This window comes from Tuber melanosporum (assembly GCF_000151645.1).
Source record: "Tuber melanosporum whole genome shotgun sequence assembly, scaffold_8, strain Mel28".
In the NCBI taxonomy this organism is placed as follows: domain Eukaryota; kingdom Fungi; phylum Ascomycota; class Pezizomycetes; order Pezizales; family Tuberaceae; genus Tuber; species Tuber melanosporum.
Genome location: NW_003299128.1, coordinates 836,338 through 857,598, shown reverse-complemented (window position 1 = coordinate 857,598; position 21,261 = coordinate 836,338). Strand labels below are relative to the sequence as shown.

The 21,261-nt window shown below is 49.4% G+C and overlaps 1 protein-coding gene; it reads left to right on the top strand.

Moving 5' to 3' along the window:
- The first annotated feature begins 7,173 nt into the window (after positions 1 to 7,173).
- GSTUM_00011139001 (uncharacterized protein) lies at positions 7,174 to 9,832 on the top strand. XM_002841734.2 has 3 exons: positions 7,174 to 7,404; positions 7,467 to 7,546; positions 7,861 to 9,832. The coding sequence occupies exons 1-3, from the start codon at positions 7,347 to 7,349 to the stop codon at positions 9,094 to 9,096; spliced, it is 1,374 nt and encodes a 457-aa protein (XP_002841780.1). The 5' UTR covers positions 7,174 to 7,346; the 3' UTR covers positions 9,097 to 9,832.
- The last annotated feature ends 11,429 nt before the right edge of the window (positions 9,833 to 21,261 follow it).

Below are 21,261 nucleotides of genomic sequence, written 5' to 3'. Positions count from 1 at the left end.
GGATTTACCGAACTACCGTACTAGTACGGCCCAGTCAAGTACGGTACCGGTACTGTACGGTACACAACAAGTTCCTTGACATGCGGAACTCCTGGCAAGTTATGATAGGAGAAGTGGAACTGAAGGACCGGGCACTTCTATCTCGGTATGCGCACCGCGCACTCAAGCTTCTCCGCTGAATTGGGGTGGCGCATCGACATCTTGGCGTTGGAGCCCTTCAAACCTCGAGATGTCCATTGCAGGGAGTGTTAGACTTTCATGCCACCGCGCTCTTCATACCGACAAGGTGCAAGTTAACCTCAGCAGAATCCCCCGCTTCTTTAATCGTTCCCATTGCGGTACCCAACTCTAAACGCAATGGCCGAAGCAATCGAACTCCTCTCCTCCCCTCCGGATACCGGTACTGGTCCCACAGCTGCCCCGGCTTCAGCTCCTGCTGCACCGTTAATATATCGGGGGGGGGGTGGTAGAGTAGGGGGGCAGGGGGTGGAGGGGGTAACCGTAGGGGGTGGGGAGGAAGCGATTGAAGGAGCGGCGTAGCGTATGTGCTGTAAATGAGTGACCGAAAAAGTGAGTGAAGGGGAAACGAAGGGAGCGAGCGAGTGACTTGGGTAAGAAGCAATAACCAAATTGAGATGCGAGTGGCGGCGGATCAAGCCATGGGGAAACGAGAATAGGCAGGTCGGTGTGCGAACCAAGCGAGAAACGACAGGAACGAAACAACCTTTCTCTTGGAGCAGAATCTGGGTGAAAAGATGCGGTGGGCACGTTCAAAAGGTTAAAAGGGGTTTGGGGTGGAATGAGCAAGCGAGAGAGAGAGAGAGAAAGAGAGGGAGCAGTTCAGTTCAGTTCAATTGTTGTTCTTCCTCAGTCCCGTTCTCACTCTAGAGGTACTGTGCTCCTCCTACCAATCGGTCGGCTTAGCACAGATTGACCCGATTCTCAACTGTCATAACTGAGGCAGCGGTACCGTATTATTATGACCACAACCACAATCTACCGAACGGGTGCGCGACAACAAATAGCTAAAAAGAAAGGGAAGGAAAATAAGAAGTCTCTTTCCGTTCCTGAGAATTGGAGACAAGCTTAAAAAGTAATACAAGTATCACAGGGGAGCCATGATGCGGTTTATTATGGTATCATATCATACGCAGGTACAGTACCGTCACCCATCCCGCATCAGAATCTCACCTACGGTACCCACCTCTACCGTGCTCGCGTACCGTACTGTGCTCGTGTACTCGAGTACTTGTACCCATACGAGTACTCCTGTGTTCGAGTACTCGTACCGGCAGTACTTTACGCTCCCGCGAATAAAATAGCGTATGAATCGAAGGGGAAAAAAAGTAAAATGATATTTCTTTCCTTTTTTTTTCCAGCCAGGGCATAAACCAGAATCGGGTAAGGTGTGCGGTACAATACAAGCAGCAAGCATCGATTGAAGCATGTGTGTGTGCCACTCGCCAGAGCTGTGCCTGCCCAGCTTTTTTCTCGCGGGTGTCTTTCTACTGGAGCAGACAGACTCTCTTGGTCGCCAACTGCGGAAAGGCCTTGCACGAGCCCTCCCCCCCGTTCGTGCAACCGCAGAACAACTATGATGGAAAGTGAGATCAAATCAGCTATGATATCTTCTCCACTCTCACCATCATTTCCTGAAGGGCAAGAAGGGGATAAGAAACCTCGTACAAAGTACCAAGGTCCCCGACTGACCAATGTTCACTGCAAGCCCGATGCGAGTAGCCACCGCAAGCAATGAGTCCACGGGAGCATGGAGGCCGACAGAGGAACCCCCCCCCACGATACGAGACCTCCAGCCACAAGGCAAACACCGGCCAAACCTTCTGAACATCATCCACAGTGCTGGTACAATAATATCATTGTATTTATTGTATTGTAACTGTTTTGTCAAACCTCAATCAAAACCAGTCCACCCATCGCCGCTTTAGGATAACCTCCCCTGCATCGCCACCAACGCAGGGGACGCCCTCGAATTCTTGCACCCAATCCCCTCCCCGCGCCTAAAAATGGTCACTTTTCCCCCTTCCCTTCGGCATCTCGCTTCCTCAAGCGGGAGCTGAGCTACTCGAGTACGAGTACAGTACCGTACTACGGTAGAAAATAGAAAGAGAAGAAAGAAAAAAAGTAAAGAAAAGAAAATAAAAAATAAAAAGTAAAAAAATAAATAAAAAAGTAAAAGGAAAGAAATTGCCACGGCACTCTACGGCACCACTGATAACACAAAAGTTAGAGGTGCCAATTTCCCCTTTTCCAATTCGGGGCTACCGAAATTGGGCGAACATCGCCTGGTTTGCTTGTAAAATCGCTGTACTGTACTAGTACAAGTACTTGAGTACGATTGAGCCGCATTTTCGGTGTTTGTTTTGTTCTCGTGGATTGGATGAATTGTCGGGGGCTAACTCAAGTTGGAGTGATAAGTGCCCGCGTCCCTGCCAGGAAGACACGAACAGATGCGGTAGGGGTGGTTGAAGTGTTGACAGGTTCCCACACCCCCGTACTACGACGAGCACTCTACTCGTACAGTGCCGTACAGTGCTCGAGTAAGCGTTGTTTATAATACATCTTCAATGCATTTTTCTTGGTCTCGTCTATCCGTAACTTGGCCCCGTGATACCGGTATGCGATCCCGGCGACAGAGATGAGCATCTGCGTCCCGGCATCTCAGTTAACAGCTAGCGACGAGCGAGAAGCATACGGTAACGGTGCTGGTAGTACTGTAGGAATCGACAGTCACAAGGGAAAGTGATAATGATACCGCTCTCACCTTTCCCAGGCCGGGCACTGTATCACCCTCTCTATATGCGTGGAGCAGCAGACAATAAATAAAAGTACCAATCACGCTGTCGATGGATATGCATTAAGTTAATTGGGGACCCGGGACCTGTACGAGTACAGTAGAGTGCGAGGTACCGGTACTGCACTTTATGACAATTAAGATGAGAAATCTCACTCATACATACCAATACAGTGCTTCCTTACCTGCTCACAGCGCGGTAGAATCCTTTCAAACCGCTCGAACAGTCCTGCAATCACAATTGAGGTTGAGTTAAACACGCACAAATGTGCCAGACCAGTACGCTGCTGCAATCCCATCATCACGGTGCAATAGGGCAAAGACCTGCACACCGTACTGTACCGGTACTGCATAAGTGCCCCGCTGCATAATACGGTAGGGAGCTCGGTACAACAGCCAGTCAGTACTCGTACACTTTTTTTTTTGTTAAATCCTAGAATCTATTTGCTTATAGGTGCAAACCTCCACTATAAGAGCACAGCCTGGCTAAAGCATGGATCCTAGATACAAGGGCACCTTTGCAATAACCGCCCCACACCCCCGATTTAGTCCTTAGACATGCTGGTCAAAAACCTCCTCCACAGGCCTAGGGGAAAACAAGCCAGCCCAAGTCCCTCTGGTATAGGACCAACCGCACATCCGCCCCCATGAAAGCTCCTTCTGCACAAAACAAAAAAAGCACAAAACAGGACCGGCAGGAGCCAACAAGAAAACCCACACCAAATTCTCTTGAGAAAGGAAAAACAAAGGAAACCTGACAAAAAAAACCACCTTGATAAAACATATTCCCAATTTTTCAGCCGGTCCAGCCTTGGCGAGCAGCTAGGAATATAGGTGAGAACCATGAACCGTTCGTTTCGTGTAGTGAAGGCAACCAACCCAGACATGTCAGCCTCCAGAGGAGAGATCGCTTATGGCTGGTTGGACGGGGGCATGACCTGAGGCAGTGCAATACCAACCACGCATTGCCGAGTAATCCAGACATTGGTAGAGTAGCAAACCCGACCAAGTAAAAACCCAAGAAGGGCAGGGAAACATTCGAAACCTCACACAGCTTAGCTGAGGTGGCCACCATGGAGGGAGGAAGAAGGTGGTGAACTACAGTCTGATGAACAGGAGCAAAGCCCAGTACCAGAGAGGGTGTATTTTGTTGAGCCTCACGATGAGTTTTGAGTGTTCAAGCCTATGAAGCTATCAAGTTTGGCAAGGAAGGGGGATCATGAGGCATTTCGTAGAGTTTTACCCCGCTCCACCTTCCTAAACAGGAAGGCGAAATTTGGGGTCAGGAAAATAGCGGACGAGAAGCTTGGTCAGTACTCGTACACGGGTGTACGGTACTTGTACTCGAGTACTTTCCTCGCAAGAAGAGAGATTTGTAGTGTCTATCTCCTCGAGCTGGTAGGTACCGAGCTAGCACTCAGTACTAGTACTTGTACGAGTAGAAGCTCGAGTACAGTACTGTACAGTACTCGTACAGGAAAAACGCCTCACCTAAACACCTCCAACCAATTCACAATCCGGTCCCGCGCTCCCTAATCAATCAGTCAACAGCCCCGAAACGAAAGAAAAGAAAAGAAGGAGGGAAAAAGATGGAAACACTGTAACCCTTCAGCCCATCCCGTCCTTCCAAACCCTCCAAACCACTTAAATCACCACCGTACCTGAATACTGTAAACAGATTGCGCCACCACCAGCACCACCCACCCACCCTGCCGTCGCGCACGTACAATATACACTTGCACGCACCCTACAGTAACTCGTACCATATGATTACGCACGCACGCGATGGGAAATCCCTGCAGGGGAGTGGGAGATTGGCTGGTTGGAGTCGTGGATCGAGTGGGAGGATTTGAGCACGGAATGCGCCTTTGCACTGGAGACTGTAACATCATACCGGTACTTGTACTCGTACCGTACTCGAGTACGATACGGTGGGCCAACTCAGAGACTCTTTTTCTTCTCTGTTCCGTCAAAGTATAATATGATTAGACTCGACTGAACCCCCGCACCTGCTTCCCCTCCGTCTATCCATCCCGCCTACACCTCCCCTCGAAACCCGCAACAACACCGAAACACATGGACAATACTAGTACTCGTACGTACCAGCTGTAACAAAACATTAAAAAAAGATCTTCCTTCATGCTCCCGCATACAAGTACAAGTACAAGCACAAGCACAACACAGAACCCGGTGCCGAGGAAGTCCACCGTGGTCGTCGCATAACATCCATCCTTACGGGGTGGTGAAACGTCGGTTGTTGAGTGTGGGGGAATGCACGGTGCTACCATGTTGAATCATGGGATATCACGTTACTTGCACTGGTAGCCTTTTTTGTAGAGATGGTCGGCAGGTGAGAAGGGGGGGGGGAAAGAGTTGAGTTTGTGAATAGGAGGGAGATTTGTTTAGCGAGTCTTGGTGTGCCGCGGCGGTGGTGAGTGGTGGTGGAGCACCGTACCGTACCTGTACAGTACCAGTGTTGCTGCTGGAGATTTTCGCATACGATGGGATGGATCACGAAGTCTCACCTCAAAAAAGTGTCGAATGGAATGAATTCTGGAAACCGCGCATTTCCACTTCTTATCATCGCCGACAGACAACGAGCATCGTGTTGTGAAGGGGAACGGATGGACACGTTACACAGCGCACCCAACTCAGCTCGAAAATTGTACCGCACCACCGTCAACCAAACAAACAAGCGGAGGAAAAACCCGGAACACCAAAGATTTGCCCTTCCCCCGTGGAACCCCAAGCCCTGGTTTTGTTTGTTTTGCCTTGCTTTCCTGATGCACCCGCACAATACGGTAGAGTATCATATCACAAACGCGAGTACTACTTGTAGTACCGGTACAAGTACTTGTACCATTCCGGCAAGCTATCTGGCATGTCTTGCAGCCATGGCCAGGACTCTTCTTCATCCTTCCTCGATCCTTCGCACTTGGTCGAGCGATCAAAGGTACAGTACACGTAGCATGAGTGTATGCACGGCCACCTGTAGGGCTGGAGTCGGTTTTGTCTCCCGGATTTGTGATGGGTTACCGTAAATTGTTGACCAAACTGTCAATCAGTCCGTCGGCCGATCAGGTACAGGTATCATTCCAGGCACACAAGCGCACGTAAAACAGGAGAACATGGACCGGACCCTTTCGCCAGGAAGAACCTACTGTATGATACGGTACGGTAATTGCCCAAGGGTTGACAGGGTGGGGACAAATACCGGTAATCTCGGTTGCCTCAACAACGATCCTCAACTCCTGCATTGGATCCCTCCCCTTCCCTTCACGCTTGCTCACTCGTTCACCCCTTCCTTCCCCCTTCCGTGGCTTGGCCGGATCGGGTCGTGTGCTGTACGAGTACTCGTAACCGGAGCAACAGCGAGACATTGGGGGAGCGAGACAACAAGAGCTGAGTACTGTACTCGTACTCTACTTGGTATTTTTGGTGGACACCGGTAGTCTAGTTGCTATCCTTGCAGTGCTATTTCTGCCCACAATCCTTTAACATTGCGACGATTTAGGACAGGTTGGGTCTCAGGCTGGCTTCCGCTTGTCTTTGGATTACCGTGCTGCTTGCTGAATGGTCATGAGAAAATTAGTGAACCGTCAAGTTAGGCTAACCCGCAGAGTATCCTCCGTCGCACTCTGAGTTCTGGATCGCGAAGTTTTTTTCGGGGGTTTGCGTCAAGTCAGCACTCTTGTGCTTGGCATTTCTGGTGTTAACTTAAATTTATGATCCCTTGGGCGGTCTACGAGAACCGTACTGTACGAGTACTCGTACAAATAAAATTCCAGACCAGGCGCGCTAATCTTGTTTTGGGGAGCATTCGAGTACCGTACTAATGCATTAATTTACTCGTATTGTGATTCGTTGGAAATTAGAGGTTGCTAATTAATATCATAAGTTTATCCTACAGGTGCTGAGATGCTGAGTCACTTGGAGATTGGAGAGTCCGAATTCATCATCGGATTCTGAAATAGCGAGAGGCTGACTGATCTAGACTTTGTGTGCCTGGTCGCGCGAGTTTTACCGTCTCAGACCGCCCAGGGGACAGGGATTTCTCGTATGTTTCACTGCTGAACCCTCGGGTTTGAACGTGAGTGATAGGACACTCAGGGGTTCGGAGTTAACAAAGCTTCTTGCTGGTTTGAGCAGTTTCTGTGCCAAATTCATTCCTGGGTTTCCTGTGAGGGTCGTCACTCTTCAGCGTCTGGAACCCCTGAGCGTCCGATCACCCGCGTCCATGCCCGAGGGATGGGACTGCTTTCTTCCGCTTCGGTCTGCAGTATCATAGCTGTGGGTCCGGGTAACTTGAGGGAATTACATCAGCGGACCACAGTGAACACCTCCTGCCCAGCACCCAGACTGCCGCACTCGCACTCCCGCCACGCCGCACTCAACTTCAGCTTCGGAGTATCCTCCTCCCTTCCCCACCTCTTTTAATTTCCAAATTTCCAAATTTTTTTTCCCCCGTTTTTATTTCTCTCGTTTTGTGTTTTTGTTTGCGTTTTTGGAGGTGCGGTGTGAGTGGGTGAAGGTGATGATGATGATCAGGATCACAACCTCGGTTACCTCGTCATTGGGATGGAAGAGAGCGGGTGTTTCACTTTTTAGTGGTGGTGGTGATGCCTGGTGTTGTTCAGCCGATAAAGGAAGTGAGGGAGCACCACTGTTTCCTCGTCGGAACAGACCTCAGCATCGCCGTGGGTATTTGATGTTGAGGACTGTGTTGAATCCAAGGTCGGTCAGTTTTTTTTTAAATTTATTTTTTTATTTTTTATTTATTTTTTGTATTTTTGGTTTATCTGCCCTTGAATGATGAACAACATTTCGTTATTACCCAGCTCACTCAGACGCAACTTCCGGGAGGAAAGAAATCATCCCCCGGTTGGACGAATGCTGTGAACGCGAATCTGCTTCTGACTATCACATATTCATCGTCCCCTTGCTTGCTGTATCTCCGTCGATCCATCCGAGTGTTACTTTTGCCTTATATCTGGAACGATCTACAATACATTACAACGGCTAACACATCCCTGCGATGAGCACCGTAGACAAGGTTGGCGCTGCCGGTTACTCCGCCATCACCTCCGAAGTCGATAATCCTTCTTACAACACCCCAGTCCGCCGGGGTGTTGACGAAAGAGGATCTTGGGTTTCTATCGGATAATGGCGCATGTGATGTTTTTGCGGCAGCTGTTGATTCACTGCCCGGCGCCCCGCCATCTACCGACGGCGGCGCCACGGGTAGAACTCAGGGATACAGCTGGCTGATTACTTCCCAGTCAATACGGATAACAATTCCGCCCACTGCTGCCGCAGGAACCACTCCCGCAAAGTCGTTATCCTTCGGCCTACGGTCGAAGAAGTTTACCCTTCCACTGGCAAACACACTCTTCCACACAGGCTCTCGAACCACGATCGTGCATATCCCTGCAAAAGTGAATGAGATTCCAGTGACCATCGAAGCAGCGGAGGGCGTGTGCCCCAAAGAGGTCGAGGAATTCGCCCACGCCCAGCAGGACATTAAGGAAGCCTGGGAGGAATTAGGAGAGTTGATGAAGCTGGTTGGCCGGCGGTCCGGCATCGTTCCTCCAGCCAAAGACCAAGAGAAGGATTGTGTAGATATCGCCCTCCCACCAACTCACCTCCCCGCAGACACCGAGGTAGATGCTCACCTCCCGCTGAAACAACTTACCTTTCCCCGAAGGATCGAAGCGGGGATGGGCAACATCCTCAAGCAAACCTCATCCGAAACCGGCACTCCCCAGGGCGCTAGTAGAGAGCTAGAGGAGGCTGTTCTGGACTATATCTCCTCCCCATCTACTCCATCTCTCTCCAGGAAACTCTCCATATTCGCAAGACTAACCCCGCATTCCTCCGTTGCACACGAAAACCTATTCACGGCCCCGGGTGCACGCATACACCGTGTGTTATCCGGTGGTGGGGGGTGGGGGAGCAAGGCCGGTTTGCTGTCCCTGGACCCGCAGTCGGAAACTCAGGTAGAGGTTTTTGCCAAGAATTTCGAGTCCGGTGAGGGGATTGTTAAGGTGGGGGAGTATGTGCAGTTTTTTGTCGCTGAGCGGGGTTGTGGTGGTGGTGGTGCATGGCGCGGTGTCGTTTTCGGGTGCGTGCCCAGGGTTGAGGAACTCGCTGATGAGCTGGGCGGGAAGGAGGAGGAGGTCGTGATAGACGGACTATTCGGAGGGGCATCGGAAGAAGGTGTCTGGATCGGTGATAGGAAAATGGATGTTCCGGGAGGTGTTGTAAGCGTCCCTGTCACGGAGTAGTCTAACTCTACTTATCCATCGATCGACTCGCCCCCTCTGTAAGTCGATAAACGGATGAGTTGGTAACTAAATAAACCCTGAACGCACAAGTATGATAATACGGTAGCTTATCCATCCACCCTTGTGCTACAGTAATTTGTTTCGTTTCAGTTCCCGGCATTCGCACCTACCGGTGCTGCCAAAATCCCGGATCCCCGGTCATCCCGTAAGCATATCCAAAACTCGCAAGGCTAGGGTGTGTGGCCCGAGTACAGGTATCCCGTTTTACGGTACCACAAACTACCGGTACACCCAGTGGCAGACAACATTCCTCAGGGTCATGAAACGAAACCGAGTGAGACTCTGTGAGGCGGGTTTGTGTTTGGCGATTTTGTAGGGCAGTGCGGCAGGACGGTACTCGTATACTCGAGCGGTTAAGTCAGCTGGGGCGCTTTGGCGCGGGTGTGCACAAGTATGTTTATGCAGTTGGAGAGGGGGAAAGTGCGTGGTGCGCTTATCCCTGACTAGAGGTAGTCGGCCGGAATGGCGAGCGAGCAGAATTTATCCTGGCTTGTTCCGCTAGTAGGGGTTTCTGTGGTGCAACGCTTGGGGCATTTAGCTTACTAGATGTTTTGCGCAAAGATGGCGGGCGATTGGGGGAGGCGCTTCCAGAAGTGCGCGTATAATATATGAGTTTCGAATTTAGTTTTTTTTTTATTTTTTTTTTTATTTTTTATGATATCATATTTGCCTATTGTGGAACGCTGTGCTCGAGTACCTCACGGGTAGTATTATACTATGCGTGGTACCAGTACTGTACCCTCGCAAAACGTACCGATATCGGATGATCGGGTGAGAGACCACTCAAATAAGTATTCACAAAATATCACTCGAATATGGGAGAATGTTTGTTGTATCATAGTGGGACATACCCTACCTATGATACTACCCGTCGGTGCTGCCCTGCCCTGCCTGTCCTGGGGAAGCTCGTGGCGGGTGGGGGAGGATATGTAATTAGAGAGTTGGTCTTCGAGTTGCATTGTGATGGCCACTCCCTTACTGCACCGCTTATAGGGTGGGTTTGGTGACTTGCGGGCAGGAATTGACGGTGTATGGACAAAGATGGGGAGAAGGCTCACAGGGAGGGAAGAAGGAACCGGGGAAGAATGCACTAGCTTGTTTTATTGCATTGCTGGTACTGCTCTATGTGGATCTCTTCCGGTGTGGTATAGTGTTGGGGGGGGGGGGGAGCATCGTTCTAGGGATGGTACGATAGCACAGATGGGTTTGTAGACTGTAGGTAGACACGAGATAGAAATATAGTGAACCCATCGCGAGAGCTTTCGACGGACTCTTTCGTGATCCACTGGTGGGGTGCACGTCATATACTGACTGTGGGGTCGGGTGGTTCTCCTGCTGTTTGTTTGCTTTCGGTCTACGCATTCACTCACTCACTCACTGGGGTCTTACTGTTCGTTGTTATTTCTCCTCCTCCACCTCTCCTAATTCACTCACGCCATGAGCACATTTCCCCTCAGTTCCATATCTCATCCCTTCTTGCTGTCACATTTTCCACCATGTTTAGGATATATTGAATTTCTATAACCTGGTCAGGGATTTCTTCCTGCTCTGGGGAGTACTGTATTGCACTTGTGCTTGACCCACGCTTCTCATCCATTTCCTGCTTTTTCCGAAGACCGCTTTGCCACGTGGTGGTGGTGGTTTGTCATTTTTGGTATGGTATTTGTCAAACCTCCTTGAATACATTTTCTGTCATACACTCTATGCGGGGGCTTGTTTGGTTAGGGATGGAGTGGGGGTGTTTGTGGAGGGGAGAGGGCTTCACGGAAGAGAAAGGTAAGATTCCCAATCATAGGATAGATATAATAGCCTGGCCGGGAACCCGAGGTGCGGGGCTTTTTTAGCCCGTGGATGTTGGGCTCTAACGCCCCCCAGTTTGCTTCTACCGGGCTCCGATAGTGGATCGATTTCCTCTGTATGGTATCATACCCCTGAAGATTGAACTGGCAGTGGGTGATAAGCATTTTATACTAACGGGAAGGTCTCAAATTTCTGCTTCTGCCTTCCCTTTGTCTTGTGTCTCGTCTTTTCCCATATTGACTGTTTGCAAAGTCTTCGACGAGTTACCGTCTCATGCTCACCGCCAATAGGCACCGTTTATTTCCCTCTGTTGGACTGGCTAACCTGATTGGATTTTGGGTTTAGTAATGGCCCAATTCGTGAAATAGCGACAATTTGCTTGTTACCCGCGTAGCAGAGGGCATGTCTGTGGAAGATTTCGGGATCTCAGCATACGCGGACAAAGTCGGTTTACGTACGACTGTGCACTGGGGTTCACTGCTGGCGATCGCCAAGCTATTTCTCGGCGCTCCCCATGAAGTCGCAAGTCGGAATTTCTTTCATAACATTGGAATAACGATTAATGGTATTTTAGGACACGAAATTCCTTTATTCCTGTTGCAAGTGCCCATTCCGGGCTCCTGGTTCGCAGATAAAACAGGGTGACGGGGCACTAGACCGGCTGGCACACAGCCGGGTAAGAATGATTGCCATCGGTGATGGCAGAAGTTGGGTATTGGGAGAGACTGGTGCCACTTTGGTGCGATGTTGAATTGTGGTTGGGGGGTTCGAGAGGACAAACGAGAATGGCGGCCATAATACATTTCAACAAACAATCATTTCCACTCACTGCTGCCAAGATGTTGGGGAATGTTCCTGATTCCACGAAGAGCTACGGCGGGTAATGGTTCGATGAAGCAAGGATATAATCATTTCTTTCGAAATTGAAGATGCTAGAAGTGCCGCCACACCAGCAAACAATAATTCCGCCTCGCACCGTCTTTGATGCGTTGGGCCCGAACCGAGTTGCTAATGCGATATCCATAAGTAGGTTGTCGATCTGGGGGTTGTGCTTCGAGATGCGGTTTGGTTGAGGAGAGGAGGAAAGATATGATCGAGGAGTGGATGGATGGACGGAAGGAAGAAGAGGAGAAGGGGGAAAAGGGGAGGGGAGGAGAGAAAGAATACCGGAAATAAATGAAGGGTTGAAATTTGATGTTATAAATAAATAGATATCATAATTGTAAGACTAAATGAATAAAAAAACCTCTCTTCCTCCCCCTTCCCCCTCCGTCCTTGTCCTACTAACCGCTTCAATCCATCTACTATAGTAGCCCAAGTCTACCCCTGACCAACCCATGTAAATAAATAGACGCTGCCGCAACTGAGGTGTACAGAGAATAGTAGAATAGTGCTCAGGATACGCCTCGAAGGTGTGATAACTGGGATTGTTATGATACCTAGAATATCCATCTTCGCCATTCACGTATGGACGAATTTAGGCTGCGGGGCGTCAACTCTATCAGAAACGGTTATCGAGATGGCCAATCGCGCAGCGCCGTGCACAGGATTCCCCACCTACCACAGCCCAGTAATGGGCACAGCGGCACCGGCACCCGCGGAGGAGACAGGACCGTTCTTACCCGCCGACGCGGTCTGCGATCGGGATACACCCCCTCCACTACTGCCTGTACTATACTCGCGTCGCCGGCATATCTTTTCCCAGTCTTACCGATCCTTCCCGTCGAATCGGCGGAGCCGGGCAGCGAATTCCCGACCGCTTTCCCGGAATCCCAAATACATGAGTGAGAATTCATGATTGCACGGGGGAAAGAAGCGGTTGCAGTGATGTTTTTAGTACTGTATAAAGTCGGAAACGGTCTGAGAAAAAAAAGACCAACTCTTATTGCGCGTCGTGCTCCTCTACTACACGTGTGAGGAGGGCGACGCGCGATTACAAGTCTGCACCGTATCCATCCAAGCCCCACTCAATCATCGCTATGCAAGCGACTTCTGTGAACCTCTTGGCGGAGTAATAACTCCCTCTCCCCCGCCTCCCTCCGATAATGTATCAGCCCTATGCGCGTCGGGGCGTGCACGCATAGCCATTTCTTCTTCTTCTTCCTGTCGTTTTGTACATTCGATCGAATCGGGTTGCAGGCGACGTACAGGACTGTTACTATATAATGCGATGAGTATGTATTGTTGGTAAGGCTGTAACCAAATACTCTGGGATACGAACGATACTGCATCATGTACTGTACCGCACGCTTGGGATCGTATGCATGAGTCACTCCCGGCCGGACACAACCTTGTGGGGAAGAAGGAAAAAAAAAAAAAAAAAGTGCTTTTATAGTAGTCTGGGCATGATTTATAAAGCGGGCATTATTGCCGATGGAGGAATGCTTGTATTGGGGTTATGCGGCAGTGTAAAGCTACTTGTTTGTGCGAGGAATGAAAGAAGGAAATGAAAGAAAGCAGGAAGGGAAGCAAGAAAGAAAACATGGCACGTCCCCACCGCCCCGCAGCGGTCACTGTTATTGACTCATCTAGTTATACCCGATTGCTGGGATCCTTTTCTGTGTCATGGGCAATCCAACAGGAAAAGGAAGATTTAAAATGCAGAAAAAAACGATAGATAAATGTGCTTCGGTCCTTGTTTTCAAGCTTCTTGAGCCCAAGCTTTTCTCAACCACTGTTTGAGGCTCAGGGTTTTCACTTCGGGGAGGCAGTCATTCACGTTTGCTTTGAGGAAGTCTAGCTCGCCTCTTTGTGCGGCAATCAGTGCTTCGAGTTTCGAGACTTGCTTCCAGTCCTCCGCTTCTTCCGCGTCGATGACTTGCTCGTGAAGCTCTTCACTGCCTACAATCGTGATGTCGAAGGCACGACCTTCTCCTTGAAGTCAGCTTGAACTGGGCCGCGTTTGAAAAACCGGATACGTTGCTCTTACCCCTGACAGCCTCAGCTATACTGACAAAATCTAACAGCTTAAGTCTCTCACCACGCATCCCAAGCTGCTCCGGCCACGTCTCCATGCTTAAGCACTTCGCCACGAACCTCCCCACGTCTGCTGCAGCAGTAAAGCAAGCATAAACATCATCTCCCTTCTCAGTATAGGCGGGGATGGTGGCTCTCTCATTTCTGAAATCCAACATGTAACACGCTTCGTCCCCGACAAATACCCTACCGGTAGGCATTGTTTCGAGGATGGTTCCAGCGCTCACTCTGGACCTGGATAATCCGCCTGGACCAAACCATTCGTAAAATATTCCGCAATAGAAGGTGGTTGATTGCAACTTCTCTTTGACCTCGCGAAGCCGGTTGAGGGTGTCTATCTTTTTCCTTCCCTGCTCAATCATTGGGCGTTCATAAGGAACGCCCTCGAATTCTGCCGGAGCAAATCGACGTACACAAGCGGTGAGGCAGGAGTCTATGAGGGCGAGCTGGGGTGCTCCTGACACTGTCGATATGACGGTGTCAACGCCGACCAGAGCAGCATGTAGAGAAGCTGGATTGAAATAGTCGACCTGGACCACCTGAAACCCTTTTTCTGCTAGTTGTGGTCGTTGCTGGTTTGAAGTTTTAGTTAGGCCCGGCATCTTGGTGTGGAGAAAGAGGGGGTACTACAAATCTGGAGAGCATAAAAACTTCGTACCCCTCTTCCGCTATGGCTCCCGTGATGTGTTGAGCTAACCCGGCGGTCCCTGCTACAGCAACCTTCATCTTTTCTATCGAGAACGGCAAACCCAAGAAAACGGCCGATGCAGAGAAGGATGTTGTAATTCCAGATTCCCCTTTGATGGGAGAGGAGATAGTAGCGACCCCAGGATACCCCTGACGCTCGGATTTTAATCAAGGCAAGACAGGCGCAACGGTTAGGGCCACTGGGAAATGGTGGAGGTTATGGAACGGGGTTTCCACTCGGGAAAGTTTGGATGTTGTGTTAAGGACGGCAAATTATTGTGGTTTTTGAAAAACCAAGGGAATGGATGAACCCGATGGCGGGAGGGGAGGATGGGATTAGGACAAACCCTCCTGAGGCCACGCCTCCGATGCGTGTCCCTGATCCAAATGCTGAACTTAGGAATCAACAATGTATCATAGTTTATTGAAAAAGGAAAAAGAAAAATCCTCACTCAAGATAAGAGACTTATTCTGCTATCCCAACACCGCCATGCCCCGATTTCCCTCTTCAATCGTTGCGTAAACACAGGATGAAAAAGTGCACTAAAAATCCCGGAGCGGATGGCGATAGGCTTCAATAGAGGGATCCCGGGTAGATTGTATTTGGTGGAGGAAGGCTGTTACCCACCCAGTTAGCCAACTGAAACCTGCTCCGCCCTCTCTCGTAGAATATATCGGTATCGGCCATGTGTCTTGTGTGGAATATAGGTAGAGTGAAAGCGTATTTCAGCTTTAGGGCAAAGACCCAATGACATTGAAATCCCAAATCGGATAATAAACAGTACTGTGTCCTTCTAAATCGCCGAAAGAGCCCAGGCCAGAGAAACCCCAGATTTGCATCCTCGTTCCATCGTGGGCATCGGGCCTGTAACAACTGTTCTCAATAACCCCCCTCTTTCTTTCCCATAACCGGTACCCCTTTCACTTCTCTCTAGGGCTGCATAGACTGAAAAGTATTTCTTAGCCGCCTAGGAACGCCCCTCGCCCTTGCACTCGGTATTGTCCTACGCTTGGTGGGTTTGTTCCAAAAGCTAGTGGCAAATAGGATTCCTTCTATCCGCACACCTCCAGACCTCACGTGTCGGCTGTCGGAAGTGCACTGGAAGCCAAACTCAAGAATACGAACCCGAGAAAAGCCATCGTGCAAGAAGCTGGGAAACGGAGTCTTCTGGGAGAGAATAGAGACAAAAACTAACCTTAATTTCCCCCACGCACGAACATACCCTATCTCCGTGTGACTGCTAGACTGGAGAATCACACAGGTGGTAGGTAAGGAAAATATCACTGCGTGCCCAGGGATTTCCCGTAATTCCGCCGATCTCAAGTGAGGGAAAGACGCCACCCACCCGTTAGAACCCTATATTGCGAATGTGACTACCTAGAGAAGATTCATAGCCTGACTATATTGCCGTATAGTAATAGTCAACGGTTGGAAAGAGTCCTTTGATCCCGGAGGGTTATTGTGCTTTCTTCGTTTGTGGGTTCCCTTGTGCTTCTAGGCTTTGTGTTTTTTTTGTCCGCTTGGGTTATCACTTTTCAGACTGCTTGCTTGGCCAGTTTTGTATCCTGGAGCGTGAAAAGGGATCGCCAACAGAAAGTAGGGTTGGAACAACAATGTTGAGATTCGGTATTTAGGTCATATGGGTGTTATATCGAAGACACCCACTAGGGGATGCAGCGTGAAATGCAGCTTGAATTGAAAACTGAGCGGGTCCGTATTTGTTTTTTGTTTTTGGAGGCCCTTATGTGCTTGCATGTGGTAAGAGAGATAAATATTTTCCAAGGGACAGAATGGAAAGGCTCCACCGAGGTGGACACCCCGGGATAAAGAGAGTTCAGCCAACTATGGCCGAAGAGTGTTTCTTGGACTAGTAAGCACTATACTGATTGGCTATCGTGCTCTGAAGGGTAGTGAAAGCTTGACCGCGTATCAGTAAATAGCATATGTAAAGATTAGAAACCTACTATAAACTTGCGAACCTGCTCATAGGCAAGTGATGTTTCAGAACCAAGGGGTAAAATAGATACCGGTAATCCATGCTGGGCGAAGTAGAGCCTAGCTCGTAAAGGTGTGGGTTTGGTGTGTGACTGAGCTATTTTTGACTCGGCAGATGAACAGGAACAAGATTTTCGCCCTAAGCTAGGTGTTAAGCTAAGCAGTCTTGAAGTGGGACGAGTTCCCGTTCTTCCCCGGAATTTGGAGCCTAGGTTTGACAGCTTTGGCACACTTTATCTTCTCAAAGCTGGGTATATAAGCCACGAAGCGGTAGATATGTTTCTAGGCCCGTTTCCTGGTAATCCTGATCACGAGGACACCTACACCGGACTGTAAACGCGCACTATACCAATAATGATACAGTATTGGCACCTGTTGTGCTTTGTGACTGATCGAAGGATTATACTAGGAAGATATATAACCTCTGGGCGAGAACAATTGGAGCCCCCGAGCTCGCTGAAAAGAAGGAGGTTGTAGCGACTGTATCCATTAAATAAAACAATGCACCATACTATGCTAGAATAAATGCCGAGACGAATAAACACGGTTAGGAACGATCCGGCAATATGGGTTATTCCATGGGAGAAAAGGGCACGAACATTGGAGGGGTTGGAACTCCCAAGATGTAAAAGCAAAGAAGTTAGAACCTTCAAGCTCAGGAACCCGGAGCTGGGGTAAAAGCGCAACGCTGATGATCTAAGCTCTGTTCTGAGCAGCCTACGGAAGTACCAAAATATAGGCAACGAGACAGACTTTGATATACCGGTAGCTCTTCAGGGCAATATTTCATAGAATCCATTGCAGGGACACAAGATATCAGCAAGTATACACCATGTGTCTGCACTCACGGGGGAAAATCGGGCCCACCTCCTAGAGTTGAGAGCAATATTGGTGACCTTTGAGTCACCCCAGTTGCCCTGTTCCCCGTAGATCGACACACCAACGGTGTTTGGAACGGTGCTATGCATGTAATGCCGCCAGCAACCTTCATCTGAGCAGGATGGTCTTACGGCACTGCTTGGAGCCTTGTCGTAAGGATTAGTAGATGAGAAGAGCAAGTGTCGTAACCGGTAGTACAGAATTACATGCTCCAACTGCACTTATGCCAGGTATCCGCTCGACCAAATCAATATCGTAAGAACTTGAATAATTGGCACTCGCTCTAGGACGTTGGAGATGCCTTTACTGGGAAGGTCCGACACTTTTTTGCCTTTCTGGGGGGCTGAGGGGGATGGTTTTCGCAGTGATTTCGACCCCCTATTCGGGAGAGGGAATTTTGGAGGTCTTGGCGCGAGTGCCAGTTATTCTTGTTCTTACGGTATGATAGTAACCTTTATCGTTGCTTCGACCGGAGCGCAGGCTCCTCTTCCTGCCGAGCCAAGACAGGTGCCATATCTCGAAAAGCCCAAAAAAAAACGCTGTAGGATGGACTGGAGGCCGAGGGGGCGGACCGCAAGCGTGAGATTGTTTCCGCCAAAGTAGGGATTTCGAACTCCTTTTCATTGGGATCTTGGTCTTCTGAAATCTGCCGAGGAGAAATGATGACTAGACGTTGATTCTTAAGTTACCGGTACTACTGGTAGCTGATTTCAAAAGTATCCGGACACCTTGGCGCTAATTTGTATTAGGCTTGGCATGGAGGTGTCCGGATACTTGTGAGATTTGCGAGTATAATAATATCATACCATAGAAGGCGTTTCCTTGGGGACAGAGACATCTATAGGTCACACGTCTTGGCAGACATGGTGACCCGGGTCGCGGCAAAGTTAGGATTATTCAATTGGATGTTCCGGGACTAACAGGCGCCCACCTTCCTCCGTTTGATCTGTATTTTGTTTTTGTAATCTGTCAACCCCGAAAGTGTCAGATGATCTAAACCACTCCCGAGCCGATGGGGGGGGGGAGCGGTTACACTATTGCCATCGCAACTGCAGGAGATATTCCCCAGCGCCCTACCGGGAGAAGTAACCGTCGGTACTCACAGCCTAGTATCGGTATGACTCGAGATTTTGGGCACAGTACGGTAGGTAGCTACCTGTGCTGGCCTTTCGTGTTTCACGAAGAAGGTAGGTAAGCGCGGGGAGCTTGATTCTGCAGTTGCGGCGAAGATGGCCCCAGCCCTGCCCTAAGCGGGATTTTGAGGATACCACAATTCAGAGCGTAATTAATACCTACCAATCACTCATGAATCTCATCTTTTGGCTGCCTTAGATAACCGACATACAATACTCGAGTATCATACGTATAGTACGCACCATAATTTTTGCACTTGGGTTACGAGTCTCGAAGTTACCTAGTATGGTACAGTACCGATACTTGGGTTTCCCGGAACCGCAAAGTGCCCTTGTTCCCAGGCAAAAACAACTTTACGCACAACCATACCCTGGTGATTTGGATGCCGGTTGACAGTGAAGAACTAGAGGAGAAGAAAAAAGAAGGGAAGCTCGGCGCCTGGGGCTCTCACATGGCCACCAACCATAATACTAACCTAACCAGACTATAACGATTATATTATAATAATATGCATGCTTTTTTACCGAAGAGCGAAGAGCGGACTGGATGCGAACTTTTCATCGCCCTGCGGCCAAACGGGTTTTTGTGGTCCTGTCAGAATCTCTCGTGATGCTCTTACTGCGTTCAAAAGACGGTTCCGAAGTATGGTGCCAGTAGCCTGCATCATCCTACATCACTCGGGTTCCTCTCGGGCCCCTTGTCGGAATTGTGTCCCAAGATGTGAAAGCAAAACGGTAAAGACTTCGCACAACTTCTGCTCTCTGTATCTTTCTTACTTATTATCCAAATGAAAGGGCCAGAAGGCCGAACATATATAGAGAACAATAGTGACCTCATACATCATGAAAAGAAACCTGAAAGTAACCTGTTGCGCGCCTTCAGCTGATAGCGCATCGTAGGTACTCGTCATGTATACGCCTCCAATCTCAGAGGTCACAATGAAGCCTAGCCGATACGAAATAGCCGCTCAATAATTAAGACCCAACCGGTGATGTCTCACCACCACAACAGATACAACCAAATAAGATAACTGGATATAGGAAAGTAACGCTTTAGACAAAGTCATAGTTTGAGGACAGATGGAAGACAATAACAGGAAATTCAACACCCCTCACGCGGTGGGGGCATAGTAATCTGAGCGAACGAGTCATCCCATAGCCAGGCAAAGCATTCCCTAAGGATGAGGCGGGGTAAGTGGGCTAGGTCTCTTCGGGATGAACGCGGGGATTTTGGCGAGAACACAGTTGCCATGCCTTGCCGCGATACAGTGCCGCACAAACACATAGGAACTGGTGGGTCGCCGTGGGTGTGGTGGGGTACAGTACTATGGTGCCTGAGGTATGATTCGGCCCGGAGAACACCAAAATGAAAGGATAGCCCTGGTATCATATGAATTGCTGCCGGTATCGCAGGCTCACAAGTACAGTACCCAAAAGTCCTGGAAACCTCCAATTTGGTTCTCCAGCGAACGGACGAAAAACCCACGAAACAAAATCTCTAACCCTACCGCCGCACCCACGGACAGATGTCGCCAGAAATTCCATCTCGTCTTAGGCTCCCCCCTCCTGTCGCTCCTTTTGGTCTGTACCGGGCAGTTAAAGAGCGAGTGATCGACAATGACTGACGGTAAGTGGTAAATTTCTTGCTCAACGCGGTGACTACGCGTGAAGGTATGATACCACGAATCTGCAAGAGGCTAAATGGGGAGAACCTATTGAGAGGTTGTAATATAATTCTTGCGGTATTCCCCTCTCCTTTTGAGGGAGTGTTTGGGGCTGTCTGACGACAAATTTGGGTTTATTGAAGCCTTGGCAGAGATCTGCGTGGCCGCTTGGGGGGATCCTTCCTAGTTGGAAGATTGTAAAAGAGGAAATGACGCGAAATTGTGAACGCTGTCGTCGTGGTCGAAAAATGCTAACCTTGGAATATGATACATTAATCCTTGTTGAGAATCGATGCAGGGAAAACACAGTGACATTTTGGGCGTGCTGCTCCACAGGACAAGTGTCACGAAAATTAAAAATAAAGAAGAAGAGCCGATTGAAGGTGGGGTTGTATCATAGTCTATTTTGTTATGTCAAGTACTGTACATACTTTACCATAGGGAAATGGAGAAGCAGAAAGGAGTGATAACCTCCAATAGTGAACAAGACCCTTGTCCCCGACCGAACCCCAGTCACTGTTTAACGGTGCAATGCTCCACTTGAACGGACTGTGCGTGATATCGCGTCATCTGAGCAACCGATACGCGGACGCGGGGCGCGTCGCCCGGCGGAGGAGGACGTGTTGCCCGCTAACCACCCGCACCCACAAGACGCGTGATGGGAGTGTATTTTCTTTGCTGCTCCCAGCCCCCAATTCTAAATTTCGCACCCTCCTCGTACCTCATCCTCCTCTTTTTTCCACCTTCTTTTCCCACTGTACTCGTACATCAATTTGTTTTTTCTTTTCTTCCCTCTTTTGCAACTTGTTCCATGCTTAGCATCATAATTGCAGCCGTCCCTCCTCCTCCTCTTTAATAACACACTCACCCCAACCACCAACCTCCCCCTTCAAGATATACACACCTACTTTTCTTCTCCACACCCATCACATCCTATATTCACACGCTCTCGAGTAGGCCCGGCTCCATA